Here is a 22,821-nt window from a genome sequence, read left to right as displayed (position 1 = left end):
ATACAACTGGAGAGGAGGACCAGTGTCTCGCCCAGTCGGCTTCACCTGATACGCTTAACAGGGGCCTTGTTAGGGAATGAGAAGTTTGGAAAGGATAGGCAAGGAAGAGGGAAGGAAGCAGTCGTGGCCTTAAGTTAGGTACTATCCCGGCATTTGCCTGGAGAGTAAGCGGGAAACCACGCAAGACCGCTTCGAGGGTGGCTGAAGTGAGAATCAAATCCCACTCTTCTCAGTTGACCTCCAGAGGCTGAGTAGACCCCGTTTCAGCCCTCGTACCACTTTTAAAATTTAGTGGCAGAGCCGAGAATCGAACCCGGGCCTCCGGGGATGGCAGCTAATCACACTAATCACTGCACCACAGAGGCAGATATTATTATGATGATGATGTTGATTATTATTATTATTATTATTATTATTATTATTATTATTATTATTATTATTATTATTATTATTATTATTATTATTATTATTAGCTTATGGCACATTACATAAGTACATTAAACATAGGCTTGATAGATACAAAAACAATGATGAAACACTGGGGCAATCTACAGTTCAAAAGAGGATTTCACAAAATAATATCCAGATTGACCAGACACTGTAATGGCTTACACTGAAGCTGTGAAGGCAGACCAGCCGTGAAATATGCCATGTAATTTCATCTCATTTCATCTCATCCTCAATCCTGTATCAGGGAACGGCACTAAGTGGTAGACATACCTCAGCCACGTTCATAATATCAAATATTTTCCCTTCTTTAGCCATTCTGAACGCAGTAATAATACAATTTCTGTAGGAACTTACGACTCACTCCTATGTATAATAACAACAATAATAATATAAACTATTCAAAATAAATAAAAAATTAAAATAACTTCTAACGTGGCTTATCTGCAGCCTAGTTAACTTTGTCTCGTTTGAGGTACTTTCCTCCTCCATTTATGCAACTCTCCCAACGTTGTTGCTATTCTGATAGGGAACTCGTTGAACCATGAGCGGTTCCGCCTGAAATTTCAGTTCGATCCCTTCAATTGGCATAAATCGTCTTTCTTTAAGTGCGAATTTCAGTTCAGGGAACAGGAAAGTTCTCTCTGTGCTATATCAAGTGGTAGGGTGGATGGGGAAGCATCCAAAGTTCGTTAAGGCCTGACACCGTGTTCCCATTGGTGGGAAACATCTTCACCAGCAGAGTGTTGGCTGGCTGGATGGCAGAGGGGGTATACAATTTCTTATCACCAAACTGCGTGCCATAATTCTGGGTTCAGTTCCAGACCTCTTCGCTGTGTGTGTATCGAGTAAGGAGATATGACGCTGTAGATAGTGAGTACGTTACGCCTTGAGCAGACCGCATGGTGGTACTTGACAAGAATAGGCTATGTGTCAACATCAGGTTTCACCTTGTCCCTACCTCCTTATGATCATCACACACATACACATAGTTACACCGACACAGACGCGCAGGTCGCACATGGGCGTCAACTAGAAAGACCTGCACCAGGCTTCCCTGCACGCCACACATAACATCACATTGTCTCTTTCACTGTCCATATTACTTTCTTCCTCTTCCATCGCTTTCCCCATACCTGTTGGTTCGCGGGTGCGAATTGTGTAGCACATGTGGATTTGGTCCTGTTTCACAGCCGGGTGCCCTTCTTGACGGCAATCCTATGCGAAGGGATGTATTAATTTCCTTATCCGACGAAAAACAAGGTAGAATTCTTTACCTTTCGCAGAATACGTTTTCCTCGTGAAAAGACGAGATTTTCTTCTGAAGACGTGCAGCAAAGTTCTCCGCGAAACATAAAGAATTTCACCGCGTTTTTTCGATATGTGAAAGCATCAATCTAAATACAGTAAAACCTGTTGATTTGATAACGTCTGTAACGTGATCACCTGCCGATATCGACCACAATTTTCGTGGAACTAGCAAATCCCAATTAGTTTATACAATTTGTACACTTTATATAGTTTATACAGTTTGTACAATTTGTCTAACTTGATTCTTGGCCACTGTCTGGCTATATCTCAAGCATTTTTCAGCTGCAAAATTTGAGCACTGTATTTGAAACTTGGTGTGGTAGTACACTATACGTATATTCCTCATAATGTAAAATGGCTGCATTCCAAGCATATTGCTACCGTCCTTATCAGTCTTCTCAAATGATGATGTGCAAGTAAGACAACGCTGATGGGTGTCCCAGTTTAAAATTTGTCTGGGCTTAGGGGATTCCAAGAGGTTGCCAACTGTAATAATTACTGTCCGATTTATGATACCACAGTTGCGGAAACAAGCTGTGTGCAGTATTCATTTAAGATTACTACGTTTGGTTTCGATCAAACCTGGTCAGTCCAAAATGACCATGAAGCAAACATGTAGAGTATTAGAGACATTTTTCTAAGAAATGTACTGTACATCAAGGTGTCGTTAATGGAAAATAGCGTGTTCATTCAGGCCGAGTTTGAATTGGATAAAGTATGTGTACACACCGCAATACAGAACAATATTGTAATTTCTACATCCTCATTTCCTTTAAAAATGCTGTACAGTGTTATTTGTGTAACATGATCATCTGTCTATGTTAACCAGGTTTGACCGGAACCGAAGGTGGTGAACGTACACACGTCTTACTGTACCATATATATTATTCCTGCATCTAATGCAAAACAACCATTGAAGTCCACCTGCTCGGAAATATTATTTTCAATATATTATCATAATTGTTTGTTCAGGATGCTACCCAGAGTATGCTGATTCTCCTCCCTAATGAGATCGAAGGTCTGGCAGGTTTGGAGGCCAACATCACGACTCTTAATGTGTCGGACATAACGAGCAGACTGTCATCTAGTGAAGTCATCGTTTCCTTGCCACGATTCAAGGTGGAGAAATCTCTGAAAATGAAGGATGCGCTAATCCAGGTAAGTATTTCTAGAAATATTTGAAGTGAAACAACGTTCAGATTAGGGTTGGGGGTCATAAGTGAAAAATTGAAGTAACTTTTTTCATGAAACACTTCAAAATATTACAGATTAAAAAGTATTAAAAGGTATTAAATGGACGGGAATGGTTTGTATTGTTACGTATAGGCGGTAGCAGTAAATAAATACATGACTGGTAGCCTTCACTCTGAGATTTATTGACTAATACTAATTGTTAACACAACTACAAAGGTACACAATAACTAACGTTCGTGCTTTCTCTATTCGGTGTTATAAATTATTCTGTTTGACACTTGCAGGCTAAATCATCAACCCTTCGGTCACTTCTGCGACTGTTACTTGAACCCTCGGACAGTTATTTAATTAATGAATTAATAATTAATGTATTTAATACAGTATACAACAGAGGATTGGTTCTATTACAGTAGACTAATTGAAGAAACACACTGAGTGAAAATTACAGAGACAAAATAAGAACATAAAAACATAAAGAGAAAAACTAATAGTAAAATATAATTTCAGATACTTTTATACAGGGCCTACACCGAATATATAATGCAGTCATATATTATGTTATGGTAACATACACAATAATTTATAGAAAATTATTAAATTAAGATTCAGTGACCTACATATATCATCTTAACAGCGATGGTCATATTGGTAACAAGGAACAAATATACAAACATCTCTCATAAGAGCACAGTTATATAAATGAAATGAAATAAATCTACAAATTGTGACATTCGGATTTTATACTGTGAACAATCCTTTGACGAAAACGAGCAATTTTGAAAATTTTAAATCAAAGTCAATGTCTATGCCCTTTAACATTAAGTTATTAAATGCTTCACACATTCTCTGCACTGAGGAATTTTCATGGTAGATGGTTTTGCTTCGATTACAATAGAAAAATTGCCTTAGATGTAAGCTATGTGTTTTTACATGAAAAGTAAACTGTTCAAGCAAAACGCTATTGTCTAATGTGCCATTCACACATTTGTATAGAAAAATCACCTGTGATATTTCTCTTCGATTCTTTAAGGAAACAAAATTAAAATCACGATAAATTTCACAGTGCAACTAGGAGTATTAGTGGCCACGCAGGTACATTTCGCGCGTGCGTAAACAGTCTTGCATTCACACACCCGATATTCGTCGTTCCTCATGGTCCCACGTCTCTCAGATGCACTGTTCTGCCTTCGCTGTCAGTTCACAGACAGCTCTCCGTCGAAGCTGTAGCATGCTGATCCACTATTCCACAGCAATATACATACTTCACAGACTGTCTTGCTGGCTGGATCAGTAGCAGAACTGTGTCCAAACTGAATCGTCGCAATCTAGTCTGCAAATCTACAACGCCACTTGCACATTTATTGGACAGACATCACAGGGGGAGGCATGCTCCGTCTCCATGGCGGCGTCCTTGGTCTCCGGCTGGGTGGCTTGGACTGAGTCGGTATTAACCGCCATATTCTTCAGCCACTTGTCCCTTTTCAGCGTCTGGGTGGTGGCGGCGGCTCTGTTCTCGGTCACGGTCCTTCTAAATGCGTCGGCGTTCGTCCCTGGTACGTCGTCCCTCCTTGGTAATCAGATAACGTAAAACAGAGTAAAAAGCTTGCAACCGCTCCTGGTTGTAATGCCTGATGATGATGTTGCCTCCTGGTAGGAAGCTCTTAACAGACATGGCCGTCGAGATCTTCTTGCCTCCGTGGAGGGAGCGCCGTATCCTGTCCAGGACTAAGCCACTTTCAGAAGTTGCTTTAATGTATTCGAAACGTTGACCAACTTTACAGAATGTACAGAAAACAATAAAAAGATTCAATCCAGAAAAGAACCAAATTACTTTTCGTACTTACCCTCGCAGTAACATTCGTATATCCAGAAAATAACTGCTCTCTGGGTATATCTCAGTCACACAGTTTGATGTTAAGGTTGCACATGAGCAGTCACTTTCTTTTTTGGAGTTATTAACTGCCGTCCTCGCGAAGCGATGAGGATACAGATTTACATCGTTCAATATTTAATAACGGAGCATCCAAGGCACGTTGCGGAAAACTGCGAGTTTGTTACCATCTTTGAAATGGTCATTCGGACCTCCAGTTGGGATATACGGTTAGTAATTAGATTTTTTAACACGGGAAAGAAATCACCATCAATTTTAAGAAACTGAGGTCTGAATGTGACACGTAAATGTAGGGTTGGAAAACGTGGGTTAGGTCGTTTAATGAAGGAATTGAAAACGTGCATGCCTAGGAGCGTAATCGCCGGATGTCCTTGCTCAGTGATGATATGCTCAACAATGATGGAGAGAAGATTCGTGCCGATAGATGATTCGAAATTTCTGACCTGTTTCTACAATTTTCTCGCATATCAAGTTCTCTTTTGCGCGAAATTGTAAGTAAATATATCTAGCCTACTCCAAGAAACAGTGTTCGAGAGGGGGGGCTGAAATGCTAATGAAACGTATGGGATTAACTTGAAATTATTGCTGCCGTACAATTGAGTGGAAATATTCCATTGAAAACGATGTCGCCCTGTGGGACTGCCTCGTTACTGCTGTCACTGCGTTAGTGGTAAACGGGTTCATCGAAAGCCAAGAAATTCAAAACAACTCCTGTAATAAAACGCATGTGCACAGCATCCTCACACTATCAGCGAATTCATTAATGAAATTCATCCCATAAAGCATAACAGTCAACGGAAATGTTTACTGCCAGACTCTGAAGAAGTTTCGCCGTGCGATACAGAATAAAATTCTTGACCCAGTGAGCTCCAGCGTCGTACTCCTGCACCATAATGCCTGACACTAGAACTGTCCAAGTCATTTCACTGGGAGTAATTCAGTTCCCCTATAGTCCGATATAGTGCTGAGAAACTACCATCTGTTTATCCACCTCAATGAATTTATGGCGACCGGGTGAGTTATGTGAGCGCAGCTGTGAGCTTGCATCCGGGAGATAGATGGTTAGAACCGTACTGTCGACGGCCCTGAAGATGGTTTTCCGTTGATTTCCATTTTCACACTAGGCAAACGCTGGGGCTGTTTCCTTAATTAAGGCCACGGCCGCTTCGAGCCATTCCTAGCCCTTTCCTGTCCCATCGTCGCCATAAGGTCTATCTGTGTCGGCGCGATGTAAAGCAAATAGTAAACATTTTTAATGGCGATCAGAATTTCGAAAGTGATAATGTGACGAAAGGAGGCGTGTAGAACACGTTTAAGTCACAAGTGGCAGTTTTCTATGTACAGGTTGTCTTGAAATGTATTCCAAGCCTCAATATGAGTGGCGATAAAATAATATATTTTGCTTCTTTGCCGGCCCTGTGGTGTTGGGGTAGCTTGCCTGCCTGTTACCCGGAGGCCCCGAGTTCGATTCCTGGGCAGGTAAGGAATTTTTATCTGGATCTGAGGGCTGGTTCAAGATCCACTCAGCCTACGTGATTACAATTGAGAAGCCATCTGACGGTGACATGGCGGCCCCGGTCCAGAAAGCCAAGAATAACGGCCGAGAGGATCCGTCGTGCTGACCAGACGACACCTCGTAATCTGTAAGCCTTCGGGCTGAGCAGCGGTCGCTTGGTAGGCCAAGGTCCTTCCCGGGCTGTTGCGCCATGGGGTTTGGTTTGCTTCTTTACAATTTGCCTCACCTCGCGCCGACACAGATGGGTCTTATGGAGACGATGGGATTGGAAAGGGCTAGGAGTGAGAAAGACGCGACCGTGGCCTTAATTAAGGTACAGCCTGATTTGAAATGGGACACCACGGAAAACCACATTCGGGGTTGCCGACAGTAGGTTTCGAACACAATATCTTCCGCATTCAAACTGATAGCTGCATGACCCAAACCGGGCAGCCACTGGCTCCGTAATAAGAATAATAATATGGCCTCCACTACCGTGTGTACATAATTTGATCCGACACCATTTGGGCAGATGGCAGAGATTTTTGTGGCCGTTTGCCTTGCGCCTTCAGTTTTCATACATCCTGTACAGGTAGAGCCCTGCACGGATGCGGATATCAATCCGCGGAAATCGACGAAGTTAGTGCCTTGGCAGATGTAAACTGTATCGCAGTGGGGATAATTTTGCTGATAATTTCTAAATAATGAAGTTTGTTGATATTCACTCAGGTATACCCTCATTTTTCCTTGTGGTTAGGTGACCCTTGACAGTGGTATGGGAGAATGGTGATATATAAAGAGCCTTGAGACCATAAAGCCGTAAATCTATCTAAGCCTAACTGGTTCCTGCCCACAATTAATGGAAGGAAGGATCAAAGGTCAATACGTCGGTAGTTGCCGCAAGAGAAAATCCGTCATAATCCTGTGACTGTAGGGGTTCGGTTGATAGGTTTCAAGCCTATTTTGCTGTGTTAACAGATCTATGCGTTTCAATACCTTGGGTGTAATATACTGTATTAAATATTTACAATATCCGCGGAAAACCATTCGGGGATGCGGATGCGGGTACGGATGCGGATAATACTTTGTATATCCGCGCAGGGCTCTATGTATAGGGTGTGTATGTGTATAGAAGTACATTTGGTGACATTATGATACGCTGTAACTAAAACATTTGTTATATTTTTAGATGGGAATCACTCATATCTTCGCCCCAGGAGCTGATCTGTCTGGAATAACAGACGCCAACGTGTATGTAGACAAGGTGATCCAGAAAGCGTTTGTCGAAGTGACGGAGAAAGGAACCGAAGCAGCCGCTGCTACATGTAAGTAAACATTTGTTCTGTCTTGTGGAGGAGGGAAGTATCACATTTATGTACATGGTGTCAATATATTCATTACTGGTATATTCTTGACTGCAGATCTGTGATGGAGTAATCCTGCGTTAAGAAACCGATTTATTTAATATCTTCTTATGTATTTATTTAGCGTATGGTGAATACAGTATTATACAGAGTGTCCTTAAAAAAGGTTCCAGTATTTACAGAGGAGCCAGCACTCAACAAACGAAGGAAAAAAGGTCCTATAAACATTGGTCACAAACCCACTATCTCCAGACTTATGGTCCGTTACCACTGCCATGTTCCAATAATTTACGGAGGGCCGTATGCAACAAAACTCCACAGTTCTATCCCTCCAGGCAAGCAACTCAGTGTTGAAAACATCCTAGTGATATGAGCTACAAATTTAGGTAAATAAAATATAGATAACTAGCTGTTGCACACCGCTTCGCTCGCGACGATTTCGTAATTTAACAAAAATGAATTGTTCCTCTGTACTGCACTAAGATATCTGAAAATCCCTCAAATATAAAAACTAACCGAAAAATTGTATTTCATTTACCCCAGAACCTCTTTGTAAACCACGTTTGTGGCATTGCCTTTTGCGGCTAAGATGACCAGGCTACTGGCAGAGCTAAGTCTGGAACATGCAACATTGAACTCTACATGTGAGCAGAGTCCTGCAGAGTGGCCCAGCCTATGAGCTGCTTCGGCAATAGATTGCAATGGGCTTTGAAACGCTCGAACATACGAAGCCTGTGACGTCATCGCACGGGCCGGTCTGGGCCAGCGCTCTGTCATTCGTACGCGGTGAGCCAAGGACAGCGCTGTGGTAGTTCCATGGGCTGACTGCTTCAATGTGTACAGCGTACTGCGTGTCAGCGGAGTACGTTGCATTACGGTCGAGTGGAGACGATCAGGTTTGCTGTGGTTTTCAATTTGACTTCTCCGTCTATCCTGTTATCGGAAACGAATGTGGACTGTAGTTCCAAGAGAAAAGAAACCGTGGCAAAAAAACCGTGAAGTAAAAAAGAAAGAAGAAACAAACGAACTAAAAACCGCACAATACAAGACTTCTGAACCGGGAACTAAACTTAAAAGTCGAATTTGGTTGGTATTCAAGCCTGCAGTTGACGGTGATAGGAAAGACGCTAATTTTGTGTGCTGTACGATCTGCGGTGAGTTACCCGCTGCATTTCGCGTGGATTTCGTAATTTGATAAAAGTAATCGTTCCTCGGTACTGTACTAAGACATTGTCTGAAATTCCCTAAAGTATAAAACCTCAGTAAAAAAATGAGTTTCATCTACCGCAGAAACTCTTTGTAAACCACGTTTGTGGTATTGCCTTTTGGGGCTAAGACGACCATGCGACATGAAACTGTACACGTGAGAACGTCTTCTCTCAAGTAAAAAAAAGAGTGTCTTTATTTTTAAAGGAAATTCCAAATACATATTTCCACCTCTGTAACATCTTCAGATTTTGAGATGTAAGCATCCGCATAAAAAGAATTCAACCCCTTTATCAGCCCTTCCTCCACCCCAACCTAAGTGGATTTTCCGAAAGCAAAAAATGACATGTTTCTTTATTTTTAAAGAACATCACAAGTACCATGTCTGTAACATGTAATGTTTTTGACATACACTGTAGATATTCTGGTACTCATTTTAAAAATTCACCTGCTTTTTCAATTCTTTTCAGTCCCTTAAGTGGTTTTTCCTACAACAACAAATACGTGTTTATTTTTAAAGGAGCTGCCAAATACCAATTATCACGACTGTAACATCTTCAGTTTTTGAGATATTTGTATCCTCATGAAAATAATTCAACACCTGTTTCAACCCCCCCTCCCAAGTTGATTTTACCCCCCAAAATGAGTGTTTTTTATTTATTTTGTAGGTAATTTCAAATACCCATTTTCACGTCTGCAACACCTTTAGGTTTTTTTAGATATAAGTATCCTCATACAAATAATTCGACTAATATTTCAGTCCTTTCATGCTCCTTAAGTGGATTTTACGAAACCAAAAGAATACGTATTTCTTTCTTTTTAAAGGAGACTCTAAATGCCAATTTTTACGTCTGTAACAACTTCAGTTTTGGAGATATCAGTACCCTAATAAAAATAATTCAACCCCCTTTTCAGTCCCTCTTACCCCCACGTTAAGTGGTTTTTTCCAAAAGTCAAAATATTACCTGTTTTTTATTTTTAAAATATTTTTTGCTAGTTGCTTTACTTCGCACCGACACAGATAGGTCTTATGACGACGAAGGGACAGGAAAGGTCTAGAAATGGGAAGGAAGTGGCCGTGGCCTTACTTAAGGTACAGCCCCAGCATTTGCCTGGTGTGAAAACGGGAAACCACGGAAAACTATCTTCAGGGCTGCCGACAGTGGGGTTCGAACCCACAATCTCCCGGATGCGAGCTCACAGATGCGCACTCCTAACCGCACGGCCAACTCGCCCGGTTTTTTAAAATACAAAAAATATCAGTTTTCACATCTGTAACATGTTAAGTGTTTGAGATATAATGTAGATATGCTCATCTTAAAAATTCACGCCAACCCACATTTCAGTCCTTTTTACCCCCTGCCCCCTTAAGTGTCTTTTTCGAAAACAGAATAATACATGTCTCTTTATTTTTAAAAGAGACTATAAATACCACTTCACGTCTGTAACGTATTAAGTTTTTAGATATACTTGAGATATGCTCAGGGATTGTGTGTACCAATTTTGGTTGGCAGCTATGCCCGAACGTACACGCATAATCTCGCTGCTGTAGAATCCTGGACCTGACGTTGCCATGGTTGGGGCAGTTCATTTCTTTGTCCGATTCCGAGAGCAGGGGTAGTGTGGTGCCAATATATCCATAACGGTTGGTTTTAGGGCATTAAAACATGATTTTTAGGCTCGTGGGGCTTACCGAGTTTTGTTCTTTGCGTCAAGGGGCTTAAAATGATCTTTGTGTCGTCCTTGTACGTCAAATTGGATATTTCGCCTATATTAGCCTAGAATTTTTATATCTCCCCACATTGCCCCCCCCCCCTCGAATAGTTGTGAAAATAAAATATAGTCTATAGCACTCAGGGATAATGTATCTTTCTATTACTTAGTGAAATAACTTTTAGAATCGGTCCAGTAGTTCCTGAGAGTAGCCATTACGTACAAACAAACTTTACCTGTTTATATATTAGTATAGATTATGGGAATATATTATTAATTTACTCCTAAAATTATAGTAATTCTTTTAATTATCGTTATCCGGTCGATTAGACTAGCAGTTTGCCTTTTTCTACCACTACGAGTGCTAATGTGAGTCAATGCATTGTTTCACTTAAGCACCACTACGAGCGCTATTGTGAGTCAGTGCAAAGTTTCACTTAAGCACCACTACGAGCGCTAATGTGAGTCAATCCAGAGTTTCACTTAGCCCGTTATAACAACATTCGGTGTGAATAATTTTCAAAAAAATCAGAAAACGCCTGAGTGTATTGAACCTGGGAACTAATTACAGAAACAATGATATAAAGAAGTTAATATGGATAGGACTTGCTTCAGAAAGTAAACGAGTAAAGAAACAAGCGAGTTTAGGCTCTTTTTTTCGGAACTGCATTTAGGCCGAAAGTGATTTTCCAGATTTTTAAAAAGTTTGATAGAGCTATCCAAGACACAATTTGACATCTTTTCGCGCCCTTTAGCCCTTCAGATTTCGGCACAATTGAGGAAATGGCTTAATTTTAAGTTTTTCGTAGTATGGGGAGCCTAGTTTCTCAGCTAAGAAATGTTTTTAGCGTTAAGACCGGAAATACGTTCTTACCTAAACATTGGTCGTAAGCCTTAACAGCGTGTTGTGTTATGGTTTTATTATGCAGAAGGGACATATCTTGCACTCCGAGCACTTTGTCGCGAGACAAGTGAGAAACCATTGTACGTAGACAATTGATACAGTGTGCGTGCATTTGTTCTCTATCAAGCAAGAACGAAACACACTAGTCAACGCACAGTATTTCTCTGAATTCTACGGACCGTATTGCTCTCGCAGTCAGGTAGGTTAATTTCGTCAGATGGTAGCGGACCACAACTCCGAAGATACTGGGTTTGCGACCAATGTTAAAAACAGTTACTAGCAGGTAAAGTAGGAGTCCACATACTACAAAAAACATAAAATTTCCTCAATTGTAACGTAAGTTGAACGGATAAAGGGCCTAGAAAGCTTTCAAATTGTAAATCTTGGATATCTCTATAAAAATAAAAACAAATTTCAAAAATAACTTCCGCCCTAAATGCAGTTCTGGACAAACAGCCTAAAAATGGTTGTTTCTTTTCTCGTTTTCTTTTAATTCGAATCCTAGCCAAATTAATTCTTTCTGTAATGTGTTCCTTTGTTCAATACCCTCAGGCGACTTTTGATTTTTCGAAAAATGTTCGCACCGAATATAGTTATAAGGGCTTAAGTGAAACTCTGCATTGACTCACATTAGCGCTCGTAGTGGTGCTTAAATGAAACAATGCATTGACTCACATTCGCGCTCGTACTAGTAGAAAAAACGTCAAACTGCTAATCTAATCGACCGGATTAAAGAAAGGATTGTAATTTTTAGGAATAAATAAAGAATATATTCTCATACTTGATTGCATATTATTTACTTAAAATTCATAGCTCATATCATTAGGATGTTTTCAACATTGAGTTGCTTGCCTGTGTACTTTTTCCTTAGTTTATTGGGTACTGCCTCCTCTGTAAATATTGGAAACTGGTCTTTTTTTAAGGAAAACCTGTGTACATGTACAGCAACTATCTGAATTCACAACTGAAGTTCCATATCGAAGTCTGAGAGCCAGAGAAGAGCTTCTCTTGAAACATAGTGGAAGTCCTCCAACAGAGTCTCTCTAAGCATGTAAAGGACATTCAAAAGCATTGTGATCCATTATCTGCTCATCTTCTACGCAGTCACATTCTGGCGATGTCTTTCATCTCTATTTGAACAGGCTGGCTCCACATCTACCTTGGCCAGTCGTAACTCTGTCCTGCCATCTGGGACGGAGAGATACATCTGGTCGTTCGTAGGAGTTCTTAATGATGTATTTATTTATCTACCAGAACCACTAATCTACTGCATATATATATATATATATATATAAGAGAGCATGTCCTGACTGACTCACTGACTGACTCATTCATCTTCGCCGAGCCAAAACTACTGGACATTAAGAAATGAAATTTTAAGGATGCATTTATATTACAATGTAGGTGCTCGCTAAGGGAGGATTTTTGGATATTCCGTCTCTAAGGTGTGAAAAGGGCGGTGAATTTTAAAATGAGTATATCTATATCTCAAAATTTTAAAAGTTTACAAACGTAAAATTTGGTATTTAGAATCTCCTTTAAAAATAAACACGTATTTTCTGTTTTCGGAAAACCCCACTAGGAGGGGTGAAAAAGGTAAAAAAAAAAGTGGTTGAATGCCTTTAATGTGGATACTTATATCTCAGAAAATGAAGATATTAGACACCTCAAAATTGGTATTTGGCATCTCCTTTAAAAATAAAGAAACACGTATTTTTGTTTTTGGAAAATCCAGTTAATGGGGGTTACACAGGAGTGACTAATTGGGTGAGTTTTTAGAAAGACTATATCTACAGTATATCTCAGAAACGTAAAATGTTACAGACGTAAAAACTGTTATTTGGAATCTCCTGTAAAAGTACAGAAACATAGGTGATTTGTTTTCGGAAACTCCACTTAACGGGAACTAAAAAGTGGGTGAAATTTTAAAATGAGCATGTCTACGGTATATCTCAAAAACTTAACATCTTACAGAAGTGAAAAATGATATTTTTATCTCTATTAAAAATAAAGAAACATTCATTTTTTGTTTTCGGAAAACCATTTGGGTGGGGGTAAAATGACTGAAAATGGGGTTGAATTCTTCTTATTAGGATACCGGTACTGATATCTCAAAAACTGAAGATGTTACAGACGTGAAATTTGGTATTTGGAATCTCCATTAAAAGTAAAGATCGTCGCCATAAGACCTTTCTGTGTCGGTGCGACGTAAAGCCCCTAGCAAAAAAAAAAGTAAAGAAATATGTACTTTTGTTTTCGAAAGTCACTTAAGGAGGGGGGATTGAACAATTAGTTGAACTATTTGTATGAAGATACTATTATCTCAAAAACTAAAGATATTGCAGACGTGAAAATTTGTATTTGGAATCTACTTTACACCTAAAGAAACACGTATTCCTTTGATTTCGGAAAATCCAATGAAGGGGAGGATGAATGATTTGAAAATATAATTGAATTAATTGTATGAGGATACTTACATCTAATAAAACTAAAGCTGTTACAGACGTGAAAATTAGGATTTAGATCTCCTTTAAAAACAAAGAAAAATGTATTTGGGGGAAATCATCTTGGGGGCGGGGGTGAAAAGGAGTTGAATTCCTTTTATGAGGACACATATCTCAAAAACTGAATATGTTACAGTCGTGATAATTGGTATTTAGAAGACCCTTTACTAATAAAGAAACAAGTATTTTTTCCATAAAATTCACTTAATGGGGGAGTGTGAAAGGAAGTGAAAAAAGTGAATTCCTTTTGTGGGGATACTTGTATCTCAAAACTGAAGGTAACAGACGTTGAAATCTCAAATATAACGACACACGCCTTCTTTTTTTGGCGGGGGCGGGGAAATCAACTTAACGGCGGTGGGGTATAAAAGGAGTTGAGACCAATTGATTTTACTGTTCATAATGTACTTGATTCTGATCATAAACCGACCATTTTTAATCTTTCCTGGGTTCGTTTGCAAGAGCCATCTTTTCCTTTGGAGGACTTAAAGTTAGATTACAGTACATTTTTCTGGCATAAAAGTAAAAATTTCAACACATTTGAAATAAATGCGCGACAATGGTGCTGGTCACATTGTCAGCAATGACAATGGCAGTAGATGTAATTTACCGCCAAGTAGCGGTCTTGCATCTTGCCGCGGGGTCCAGAACATCAATAATAATAATAATAATAATAATAATAATAATAATAATAATAATAATAATAATAATAATAATAATAATAATAATAATGTTCTGGACAGTCGTCAAAGTGTGAGGACCGCGCTGAAAACGGGTACTGGCCGGGTAATGACTACAAATGCAGTCCGGCAGCGGGTTCAGTACCGCCAAGGCACCCAAGACGACACTACGTTAGATCTCCTCACGGATTTGATCCTATTAAAAATGCTTTTAGGAAAAGATTGCAAAGATTTAGGGACACAGCTGACCGGATGGAATACCTGGAGCTAGCCCGTGAAGTACGAAATCGATTGCTGGAAAGAAAGATTGAAGTATGGGAGGAACTTTGCTGTCAGATCGCGAATTTGTCGTATTATATATGAAATGTTAAGCATTCAATTATAAATTTCAGTATAATACCACAGAGAAGCATGGGTATCTTGCTAGTATATACATATCAATACAAACTGTACAACCAAAAGAAAAATATATAAAAACCTCAAAATCTTAACATAAAAGAAAAAAGGTCGAATGTGATAGATCTGGATTATATAGCTGACTTCGTGTCGAGCATGGTGCTTGGAAAAATGGATGCAGCGTTGGTTCTTTAATGTGAAGACTGTCGTTAGAAATGGCGAACCACAACGGAAGGGTCTAAGAAGACCACAGAACATGACAGAAGAACAAACTTATATGGTTGCTGACCAGTAGTTAGCCACTTTCAGGGACTCAGGTGTTGCCTGTATGAGGTCTTCCACAGTACATGCAGTAGGACACAGTATGCATTGGAGAAGATGAGGCGTTGTTTGTGGAGAACCACACTCACATAACGACGAGTCTACGCGAAACCCCTCTTCATCAGGTTAGCTTTGCATCTTGTAACACCTGAGCGCAATCTATCGAGAAATTCCCACGTTAGCCAACCTTCTGTACGACCAGGAAGGAGTCCTTCGATTGGAGTCAGCCTTTCTTCTGAGCGTTTGAACCACGCTCGTCATTTACAGATTCGGTCTTGGTGTGCAGCCTCCGTTGTTCTGAATTAATGATGTGATGATGGGGTAAAGAGGATTGCTGTTGTCATTGTTCTTTCCTGGCGTCTGATACCTACATTGAAACAGCTATCCTGTAGTATGACAAGAAGGGTGTCTGGATTTCAGTTGTTTAGCTGGGGAGGCTGCTATGTCAGAATAGATATGGAGGTAGGATTATTTCCTTCCATAAGTTAAGCAATGACTGTGTTCGTCTTAGGGGCAGAGGGAGTATGCGACTAGGGGTGGGAATACATTGAGTATTCATAACTAATTCAGTCAGTCGTTGCATTACTGTGTTGTGGTAATGCGTTTTGTCATGGTTCATTTCTCCGTGTTGACGTGCTCTTCAGTTGTGTTTTCGATATTTAGCATATTATACAGAAATTCGAATGCAATGAACGACAAATCCTTCGTTGTTTCCTGTGTTTTTTCTGTATTTCATGGACATCCTTCTGAATTACTTCATTTAATACGTGCTCAGCTTGCAGAGTAGTCATAAAACTCAAAATAACTGCATTAGCGTTATACCAGAAAATAACTGGAATAGGTACATTGTATTGACGTGACGAAGTTTTACTCCACTGCATGCGCGGAAAGTTAGTGTTGATAAAATCTAAACTATAAGTGATACATTCGTAACGATATCGCAAAGGCGTCAGCTAAATGATACAACGGTAAATTTAGCACAATGATGCAGTCTCTCAGAGGAAATGACTCTGAACTGATTACGGATAGGAGCATGAAGCTTGACGATAGCGTTACAATTCTGGTGGTCACTATCAATTTTGTCGTGTAAAATTTGTTCACAAATATGTGAGGTGAACTTATTCCATTGATGAAAAGTATGTCAGTGGAGGCTGTTGACTTTAAGGGTGTAAATGTGTAAATTAAATATTTTTATTTCGCTATTTCTTTTATTCTTTATTTCATCATATATTTATATTTTCTTATTTCTGTATACATTAATTAATTATTTATTTATTTTAATTTGCCTTATTTCAACAAAAATTTATTAAATACAGGGTAATGATATAAGAACCATGAACATAAGATTTAGCGATTACATGAATGTTTCTAGCAAATGTAAAAGCTATAATTCTTTTGACTGTTGTGCACTCGATTTTGGTCATGATAGCTGTTTTTTCTCTCATTTTGTTTAGAATGTGATAATATACCCCCCATGGCACTACAGCCCTTGAAGGGCCTTGGCCTACCAAGCGACCGCTGCTCAGCCCGAAGGCCTGCAGATTACGAGGTGTCGTGTGGTCAGCACGACGAATCCTCTCGGCCGTTATTCTTGACTTTAGGGACCGGGGCCGCTATCTCACCGTCAGATAGCTCCTCAATTCTAATCACGTAGGCTGAGTGGACCTCGAACCAGCCCTCAGGTACAGGTAAAAATCCATGACCTGGCCGGGAATCGAACCCGGGGCCTCCGGGTGAGAGGCAGGCACGCTACCCCTACACCACGGGTGATAATGTTCCAGGTTATAACTCTTACCAGAAATGTTCTGTCATCTAAGGTTCAGTAGCGCATGAACTGTATCAACATTTTCGTTCTATTTGATACATGTGCTGCAGGTCGGAATAATAGGACGTTTGTGGTTGCTTTGTCGTGGTTGAAAGTTGGACATTATGAGCATGTGTCGAAAATTTCACATATTTTTTCAAAGAGACGTCCATTTCCAACGGCTTCGACAACTGAAGATATATTATGTTACTAGCTGTTACCCGCCGCTTGGCTCGCGTGGATTCCGTAATTTGATAAAAGTAGGCTAATCGTTACTCGGTACTGTACTAAGACATTATCTGAAAATCCCTAACGTATAAAAATTCGCCGATAAATTGAGTTTCATTTACCCCAGAAAGTCTTTGTAAACCATGTTTGTGGTATTGCCTTTCGGGGCTAAGATGACCATGCTATGTAGAACTGTACATTTGAGAAACAGTCTTCCCTCAAGTCGAAAACTACATGTTTCTTTGTTTTTAAAAGAGATTACAAATACCTGCTTTCACGTCTGTAACATCTTTAATTTTTGAGATATAAGTATCCCCATAAAAATAATGCAACCCCTTTATCAGTCCTTCCCCCACCCCACCTACGTGGATTTTCCAAAAACAAAAAAATACATGTTTCTTTATTTTTAAAGGAGATTCCAAATACCAATTTTCATGTCTAAAACATCTTCAGTTTTTGAGATATAAATATACTCGTAAAACTAATTAAACTCCTTTTTCACTACTTTTCACTCCCGTTAAGTACATTTTCAGAAAACAAAAAGAAAATGTATGTTCCTGTATTTTTAATGGACTTTCCAATCACCAAGTTTCACGTCTGTAACATGTTATGTTTTTGAAATATACTGTAGATATACCGGTAACCATTTTAAAAATTCACCCGCTTATTCAATTCTTTTCACCCCCTCAGGATTTTCTGAAAACAAAAAGTTCGTGTTTCTTTATTTTTAGAGAAGATTCAAAATAACAACTTTCACGTCTGTAACGTCTCAATTTTTGAGATATAAGTATCCTCATAGGAAGGCATTCACAAAAATTACGTGTTTCTTTATTTTTAAAGGAGATTTAAAATTTCAACTTTTACGTCTGTAACGTCTTCAGTTTTTGAGATGAAAGTATCCTCATAAAAATAATTCAACTCCATTTCAGCCCCCACCCCCAAAAAGGTAATGTTTCTATATTTTTAAAGGAGATACCAAATACCAATTTTCACGTCTGCAACATCTTCAGTTTTTGAGATAATAAATCATTCAACACCATTTTCAGATTCCTCCCACCGCCTTCACCGTTAAGTTGATTCCCCCCCCCCCAATAAAGTGCGCGTTTATTTATTTTTAAAGAAGATTCCAAATACCATTTTTTACGTCTGTAACGTTCAATTTTTGAGATATACTACATATCCCCATAAAAATAATTCATTTTTTTCACTTCCTTTCACCCTCCCCCTTAGTGAATTTTCCGAAAACAAAACAAAAGTGTTCTTTATTTATAAAGGGGTTTCCGAATACCAATTATCACGACTGTAACATCTTCAGTTTTTGAGATATATGTATCCTCATAAAAGGAATTCAACTTCTTTTTCACGCACCCCGAAGTTGATTTTCCCCCAAAATGCGTGCTTTTTTTATTTTAAAAAAAGATTTTAAATACCAATTTTCATGTCTGCAACATTAGTTTTTAAATATAACTATCCTCAAACAAAAAATTCAACTAAATGTTCAAATCTTTCATCCCCCCCACTTAATGTGGATTTTCCGAAAACAAAAAAATACAGATTTCTTTAGTTTTAAAGGAGACTCGAAATACCAATTTTCACGTCCGCAGCATTTTCGGTTTTTGAGATATCAGTATCCAAATAAAAATAATTCAACTCCATTTCCAGTCCCTTTTTCCCCGCATTTAAGTGTTTTTTTTTTCGGAAAACAAAAGATACATGTTTAGTTTTAAAGAGATAAAAAATACCAATTTTCACGCCTATAACATGTGAAGTTTCTGAGATATAAGTTACTGTAGATATAGTCTTTTTTTATTCACCCCATTTGTCACTCCTGTTCACACCAATTAATTAGATTTTCGAAAAACACAAAAATACGTGTTTCTTTTATTTGTAAATGATATTCCAAATACCAGTTTTCATATCTGAAACACCTTCAGCTTTTGAGATATAAATATACTCATAAAAGTTAATCGACTCATTTTAAGCCTTTTTCATCCCCTTAAGAGGATTTCCCTAAAACAGAAAAATGCGCGTTTTCTTATTTTCAAAAGGATATTCCAAAATCAATTTTCACGTCTTTATTCGGTTAAGTTTTTGAGATATAGATAAACTCATTTTAAAAATTTCAGCCCCTCCCCCCCTTTCCATCCCCTTAGTGACAATATATCGAAAAATTCTCTCTTAGTGAGCAAAATTTCATTTCTTTGTGTCCAGTAGTTTTGGTTCCGCGATGATGAATCAGTCAGTCAGTTAGTCAGTCGAGACATGCTATTTTACATATATTGTTTACATAATTTTATATAAGCTTCCAAACATCACTTTGTTTTTTGAAATCAGACTGACGGTTGTCGTTGAGCGTGGCACCGCCAGAGTGCGGTCTTAATTGGGGGCCATGTTATTTTGATTCGCGACGTCACAGAAATGATTTGGTATTAAATTGTAATTTAAGTGTTATTCTTTCCGATCATGTAATTAAAGTAACGATATCGTTATTAGGCGGAGATATCAGCATTGTAATGTAGCGCCACGTTTTATAAAGGACGTTTCTGCGCTGGTACACGTACAGCGTCGGTCCGTAAAGAAAGATGTTTTGACGTCAAACGTATACGTCCTGGGTGTGAAATCACAAGGGTGAAGGGAGGGTTCTTCCATGTAGAACAGGGCCTCTCAAACGCCCAAACTCTCACGCGTGCAGAGCACGGTGCATAGGCTCTGTGCACTGTGCATCGGTACGCTTCGCCTCAACTCGGCTTGACTCGGATGGTGTAGTGTGCTGAGAGCGACGAAGCGTTTGGTGGTAGACGACGTGTTTGTCAGTGAAATAGATAAGCGCACGACAACAACATAATAATGGAGCAACCTGTTTCGAAGAAAGCAAAGACTTCCGAAAGTCCATTTCAATCGAACTGGGAACTTCCGTATTTTTTTTTGTTTGTTTGTCGTGACGATGACGCCAAATGGTTAATCTGTGGGACGATAATTACGTGCGTAAGAAAATCGTCTATTGAAAGACACTACAACAGACTACATTCGGAAAATTATTGTGAAATCATAGGAGACGTCAGAGAGAAAGAATTAAGGAAGTTGAAACAGCTTGAAGAAGAGCATTCTATATCCACAAATGAGATTTGTTCCAGTACCGTAGCATTTTCATTTTGGTTACGGGTTCTGCATTTCTTAAAAATTATGTTTACATTCCTCTCAAACATGTATGTGCATTTCTAATTCACTTTTTTAATTTTTTTAATAACACTGGTAACCTTGTCCCATACAACTGTTCGTCTCCGCTCACCACACGTAAACATTTCGCAGTGGGGGAGAAACAGCAGTGAAGGTGAGGAACGCGGAGACAGGCCGAACGGGGAGACAGGTGTAGGGAGAGAGGAGTGGGGGGACTGCACTCTGGTCAACCAAGCGAAGTCGTCTTTTGCACTGTGCACAGTGCATGCACCACGCGCATGCACCCTGAGAGGCCCTGATGTAGAACGAATACCTTACCCTACTGAAATTAATGTTTTACTGTGCACATTTCCATAAATTCTTCAGAAATAAAGTCCAGAGTTCTAACCCTTCAGGCAAGCAACTCAATGTTGAAAACATCCTACTGATATGAGCTACAAATTTTAGGTAAATAAAATATAATATAATATAATATAATATAATATAATATAATAAAATATAATATAATATAATATAATATAATAAAATATAATATAATATAATATAATATAATATAATATAATATAATATAATATAATATAATATAATATAATATAATATAATATAATATAATATAATAAAGTCCCGCTGGCTCCGCCCTCAATGTACAAAGTATGGTGTTGTTCGTTACTATCCTCACGGATGTATTTGCAAAGTTTCGAGTTAATGAAATAAAGCACATGATCTGTTGTGGTAATAGAATGTAATATTATGTCAACAAAACACTTGAAAATACATCACACAAAGAAATTGAATTAAACGTTCCTTGGAACAACACTACGCGCCGAACTGTTTAAAAGTCCTTCAACGATCTTCGTCATGGAGACAAAAATGTACTCATAACTTTTCTCAGAATCTACCAAATTAAGTAGTTATTGCCTCAAAAGAAAGCGCTTGATCCACTGAGTGCTTTTAAACTAAAAAGAACTGCGTACCTCAATTAAAACGAAAGATATGATTGCTTCAATGAGAAAAAATGTTGAAGAAAGGAGACGTCAAATTGAATATGCACTCATAACTTTCCTCAGAATCAACCAATTTGAATAGTTAAGTTCATAAATGAAAGAGCTTGATCCACTGAGTGCTCTTATGCCAAAACGAACTCCTTACTTCAAGTAGAACTAAATATATGATTGCTTCAAAGAGACAAAAAAAATCGAAAAATCAAATAATTTGAGGAAGGCGGAAGTTAAGTGATTTATAGTACCTGATGACAAATCTGTGCATGAATGACTTTCAGTAAAAAAAAATGAAGGAAATCGACCGGATAGAATGGTCGGACTGACTGACTTTAGTTTTCATGAACTTTTTTTATATATAGATGATAATATATTCTTTTTTTTATTCCTAAAGATTACATTCTTTCTCTTAATCAGCGTTTTCCGGTCGATTAGATTGGCAGTTTGACTTTTTCTATTACTATGAGCTCTAATGTGAATCAGTGCAGAGTTTCACTTAGGCCCTTATTATTATGTTTGGTGTGAACATTTTTTAGGAAATCAAAAGAAATCCTGGGGGTTCTGGACCAAGAAACACTTAGAGAAAAACTATTGAAATAAGTTAATTTGGGTAGGATTCGAATAAAAAAAGAATACGAGCAAAGAAACAAGTGATTTTAGGCCATTTTCCCGGAACTGCATTTAGGCTGGAAGTGATTTTTCGAATTTTTTTCAGTTTGAAAGAGCTATCCAAGACTACAATTTGAAATCTTACTGAGCTCTTTAGCCCTTCATCTTTCGGCACAATTGAGGAAATTGCTTAATTTTACGTTTCTCGCAGTATCGGGACCCCTAATTTGTCTTCTAAGAAAAATTTTCCACATTAAAATACACATAATACAGAAATAATGGAATGATTGCCATTACTTGAGCAATAAAGCAACGTAGCGTTGGCAGCTCCGAATCTGCAGTCTGTTATTCATGTTTCACTCCGGAAAGTCCATCTGAAACTCGGGCAAAAATATAAATTACTTGAAGCGACTCATAAGGCCTGCCACCAGCCGTATTAAAGAAGGAGCGAGAGAGAGAGAGAGAGGGAGAGAGAGATGAATGCCTACACTTATAAGGTTCGCATTGACTTTTTCTATCGTATACGCCGAGGGATTCAGTGATAGTTCGAAGTGCCTACCGGTTACTAATATTTTTAAT

The 22,821-nt window shown here is 38.7% G+C and overlaps 1 protein-coding gene across 12 annotated transcripts in view; it reads left to right on the top strand.

The window, feature by feature from the left end:
- LOC136876394 (ipis-1) overlaps positions 1-22,821 on the top strand; it is a 121,488-nt gene that overhangs the window by 48,000 nt on the left and 50,667 nt on the right. For all 12 annotated transcript variants that reach the window (XM_067150333.2, XM_067150330.2, XM_067150329.2 and 9 more), the window contains exons 6-7: positions 2,731-2,916; positions 7,528-7,663. In XM_067150333.2, coding sequence (XP_067006434.2) covers positions 2,731-2,916; positions 7,528-7,663 — 322 coding nt within the window. The remainder of the gene's footprint in view (positions 1-2,730; positions 2,917-7,527; positions 7,664-22,821) is intronic.

Source organism: Anabrus simplex, chromosome 6 (assembly GCF_040414725.1).
Source record: "Anabrus simplex isolate iqAnaSimp1 chromosome 6, ASM4041472v1, whole genome shotgun sequence".
Lineage (NCBI taxonomy): Eukaryota > Metazoa > Arthropoda > Insecta > Orthoptera > Tettigoniidae > Anabrus > Anabrus simplex.
Note: the sequence above shows the minus strand (reverse complement) of the source record. Positions and strands in the feature narration are given on the sequence as shown.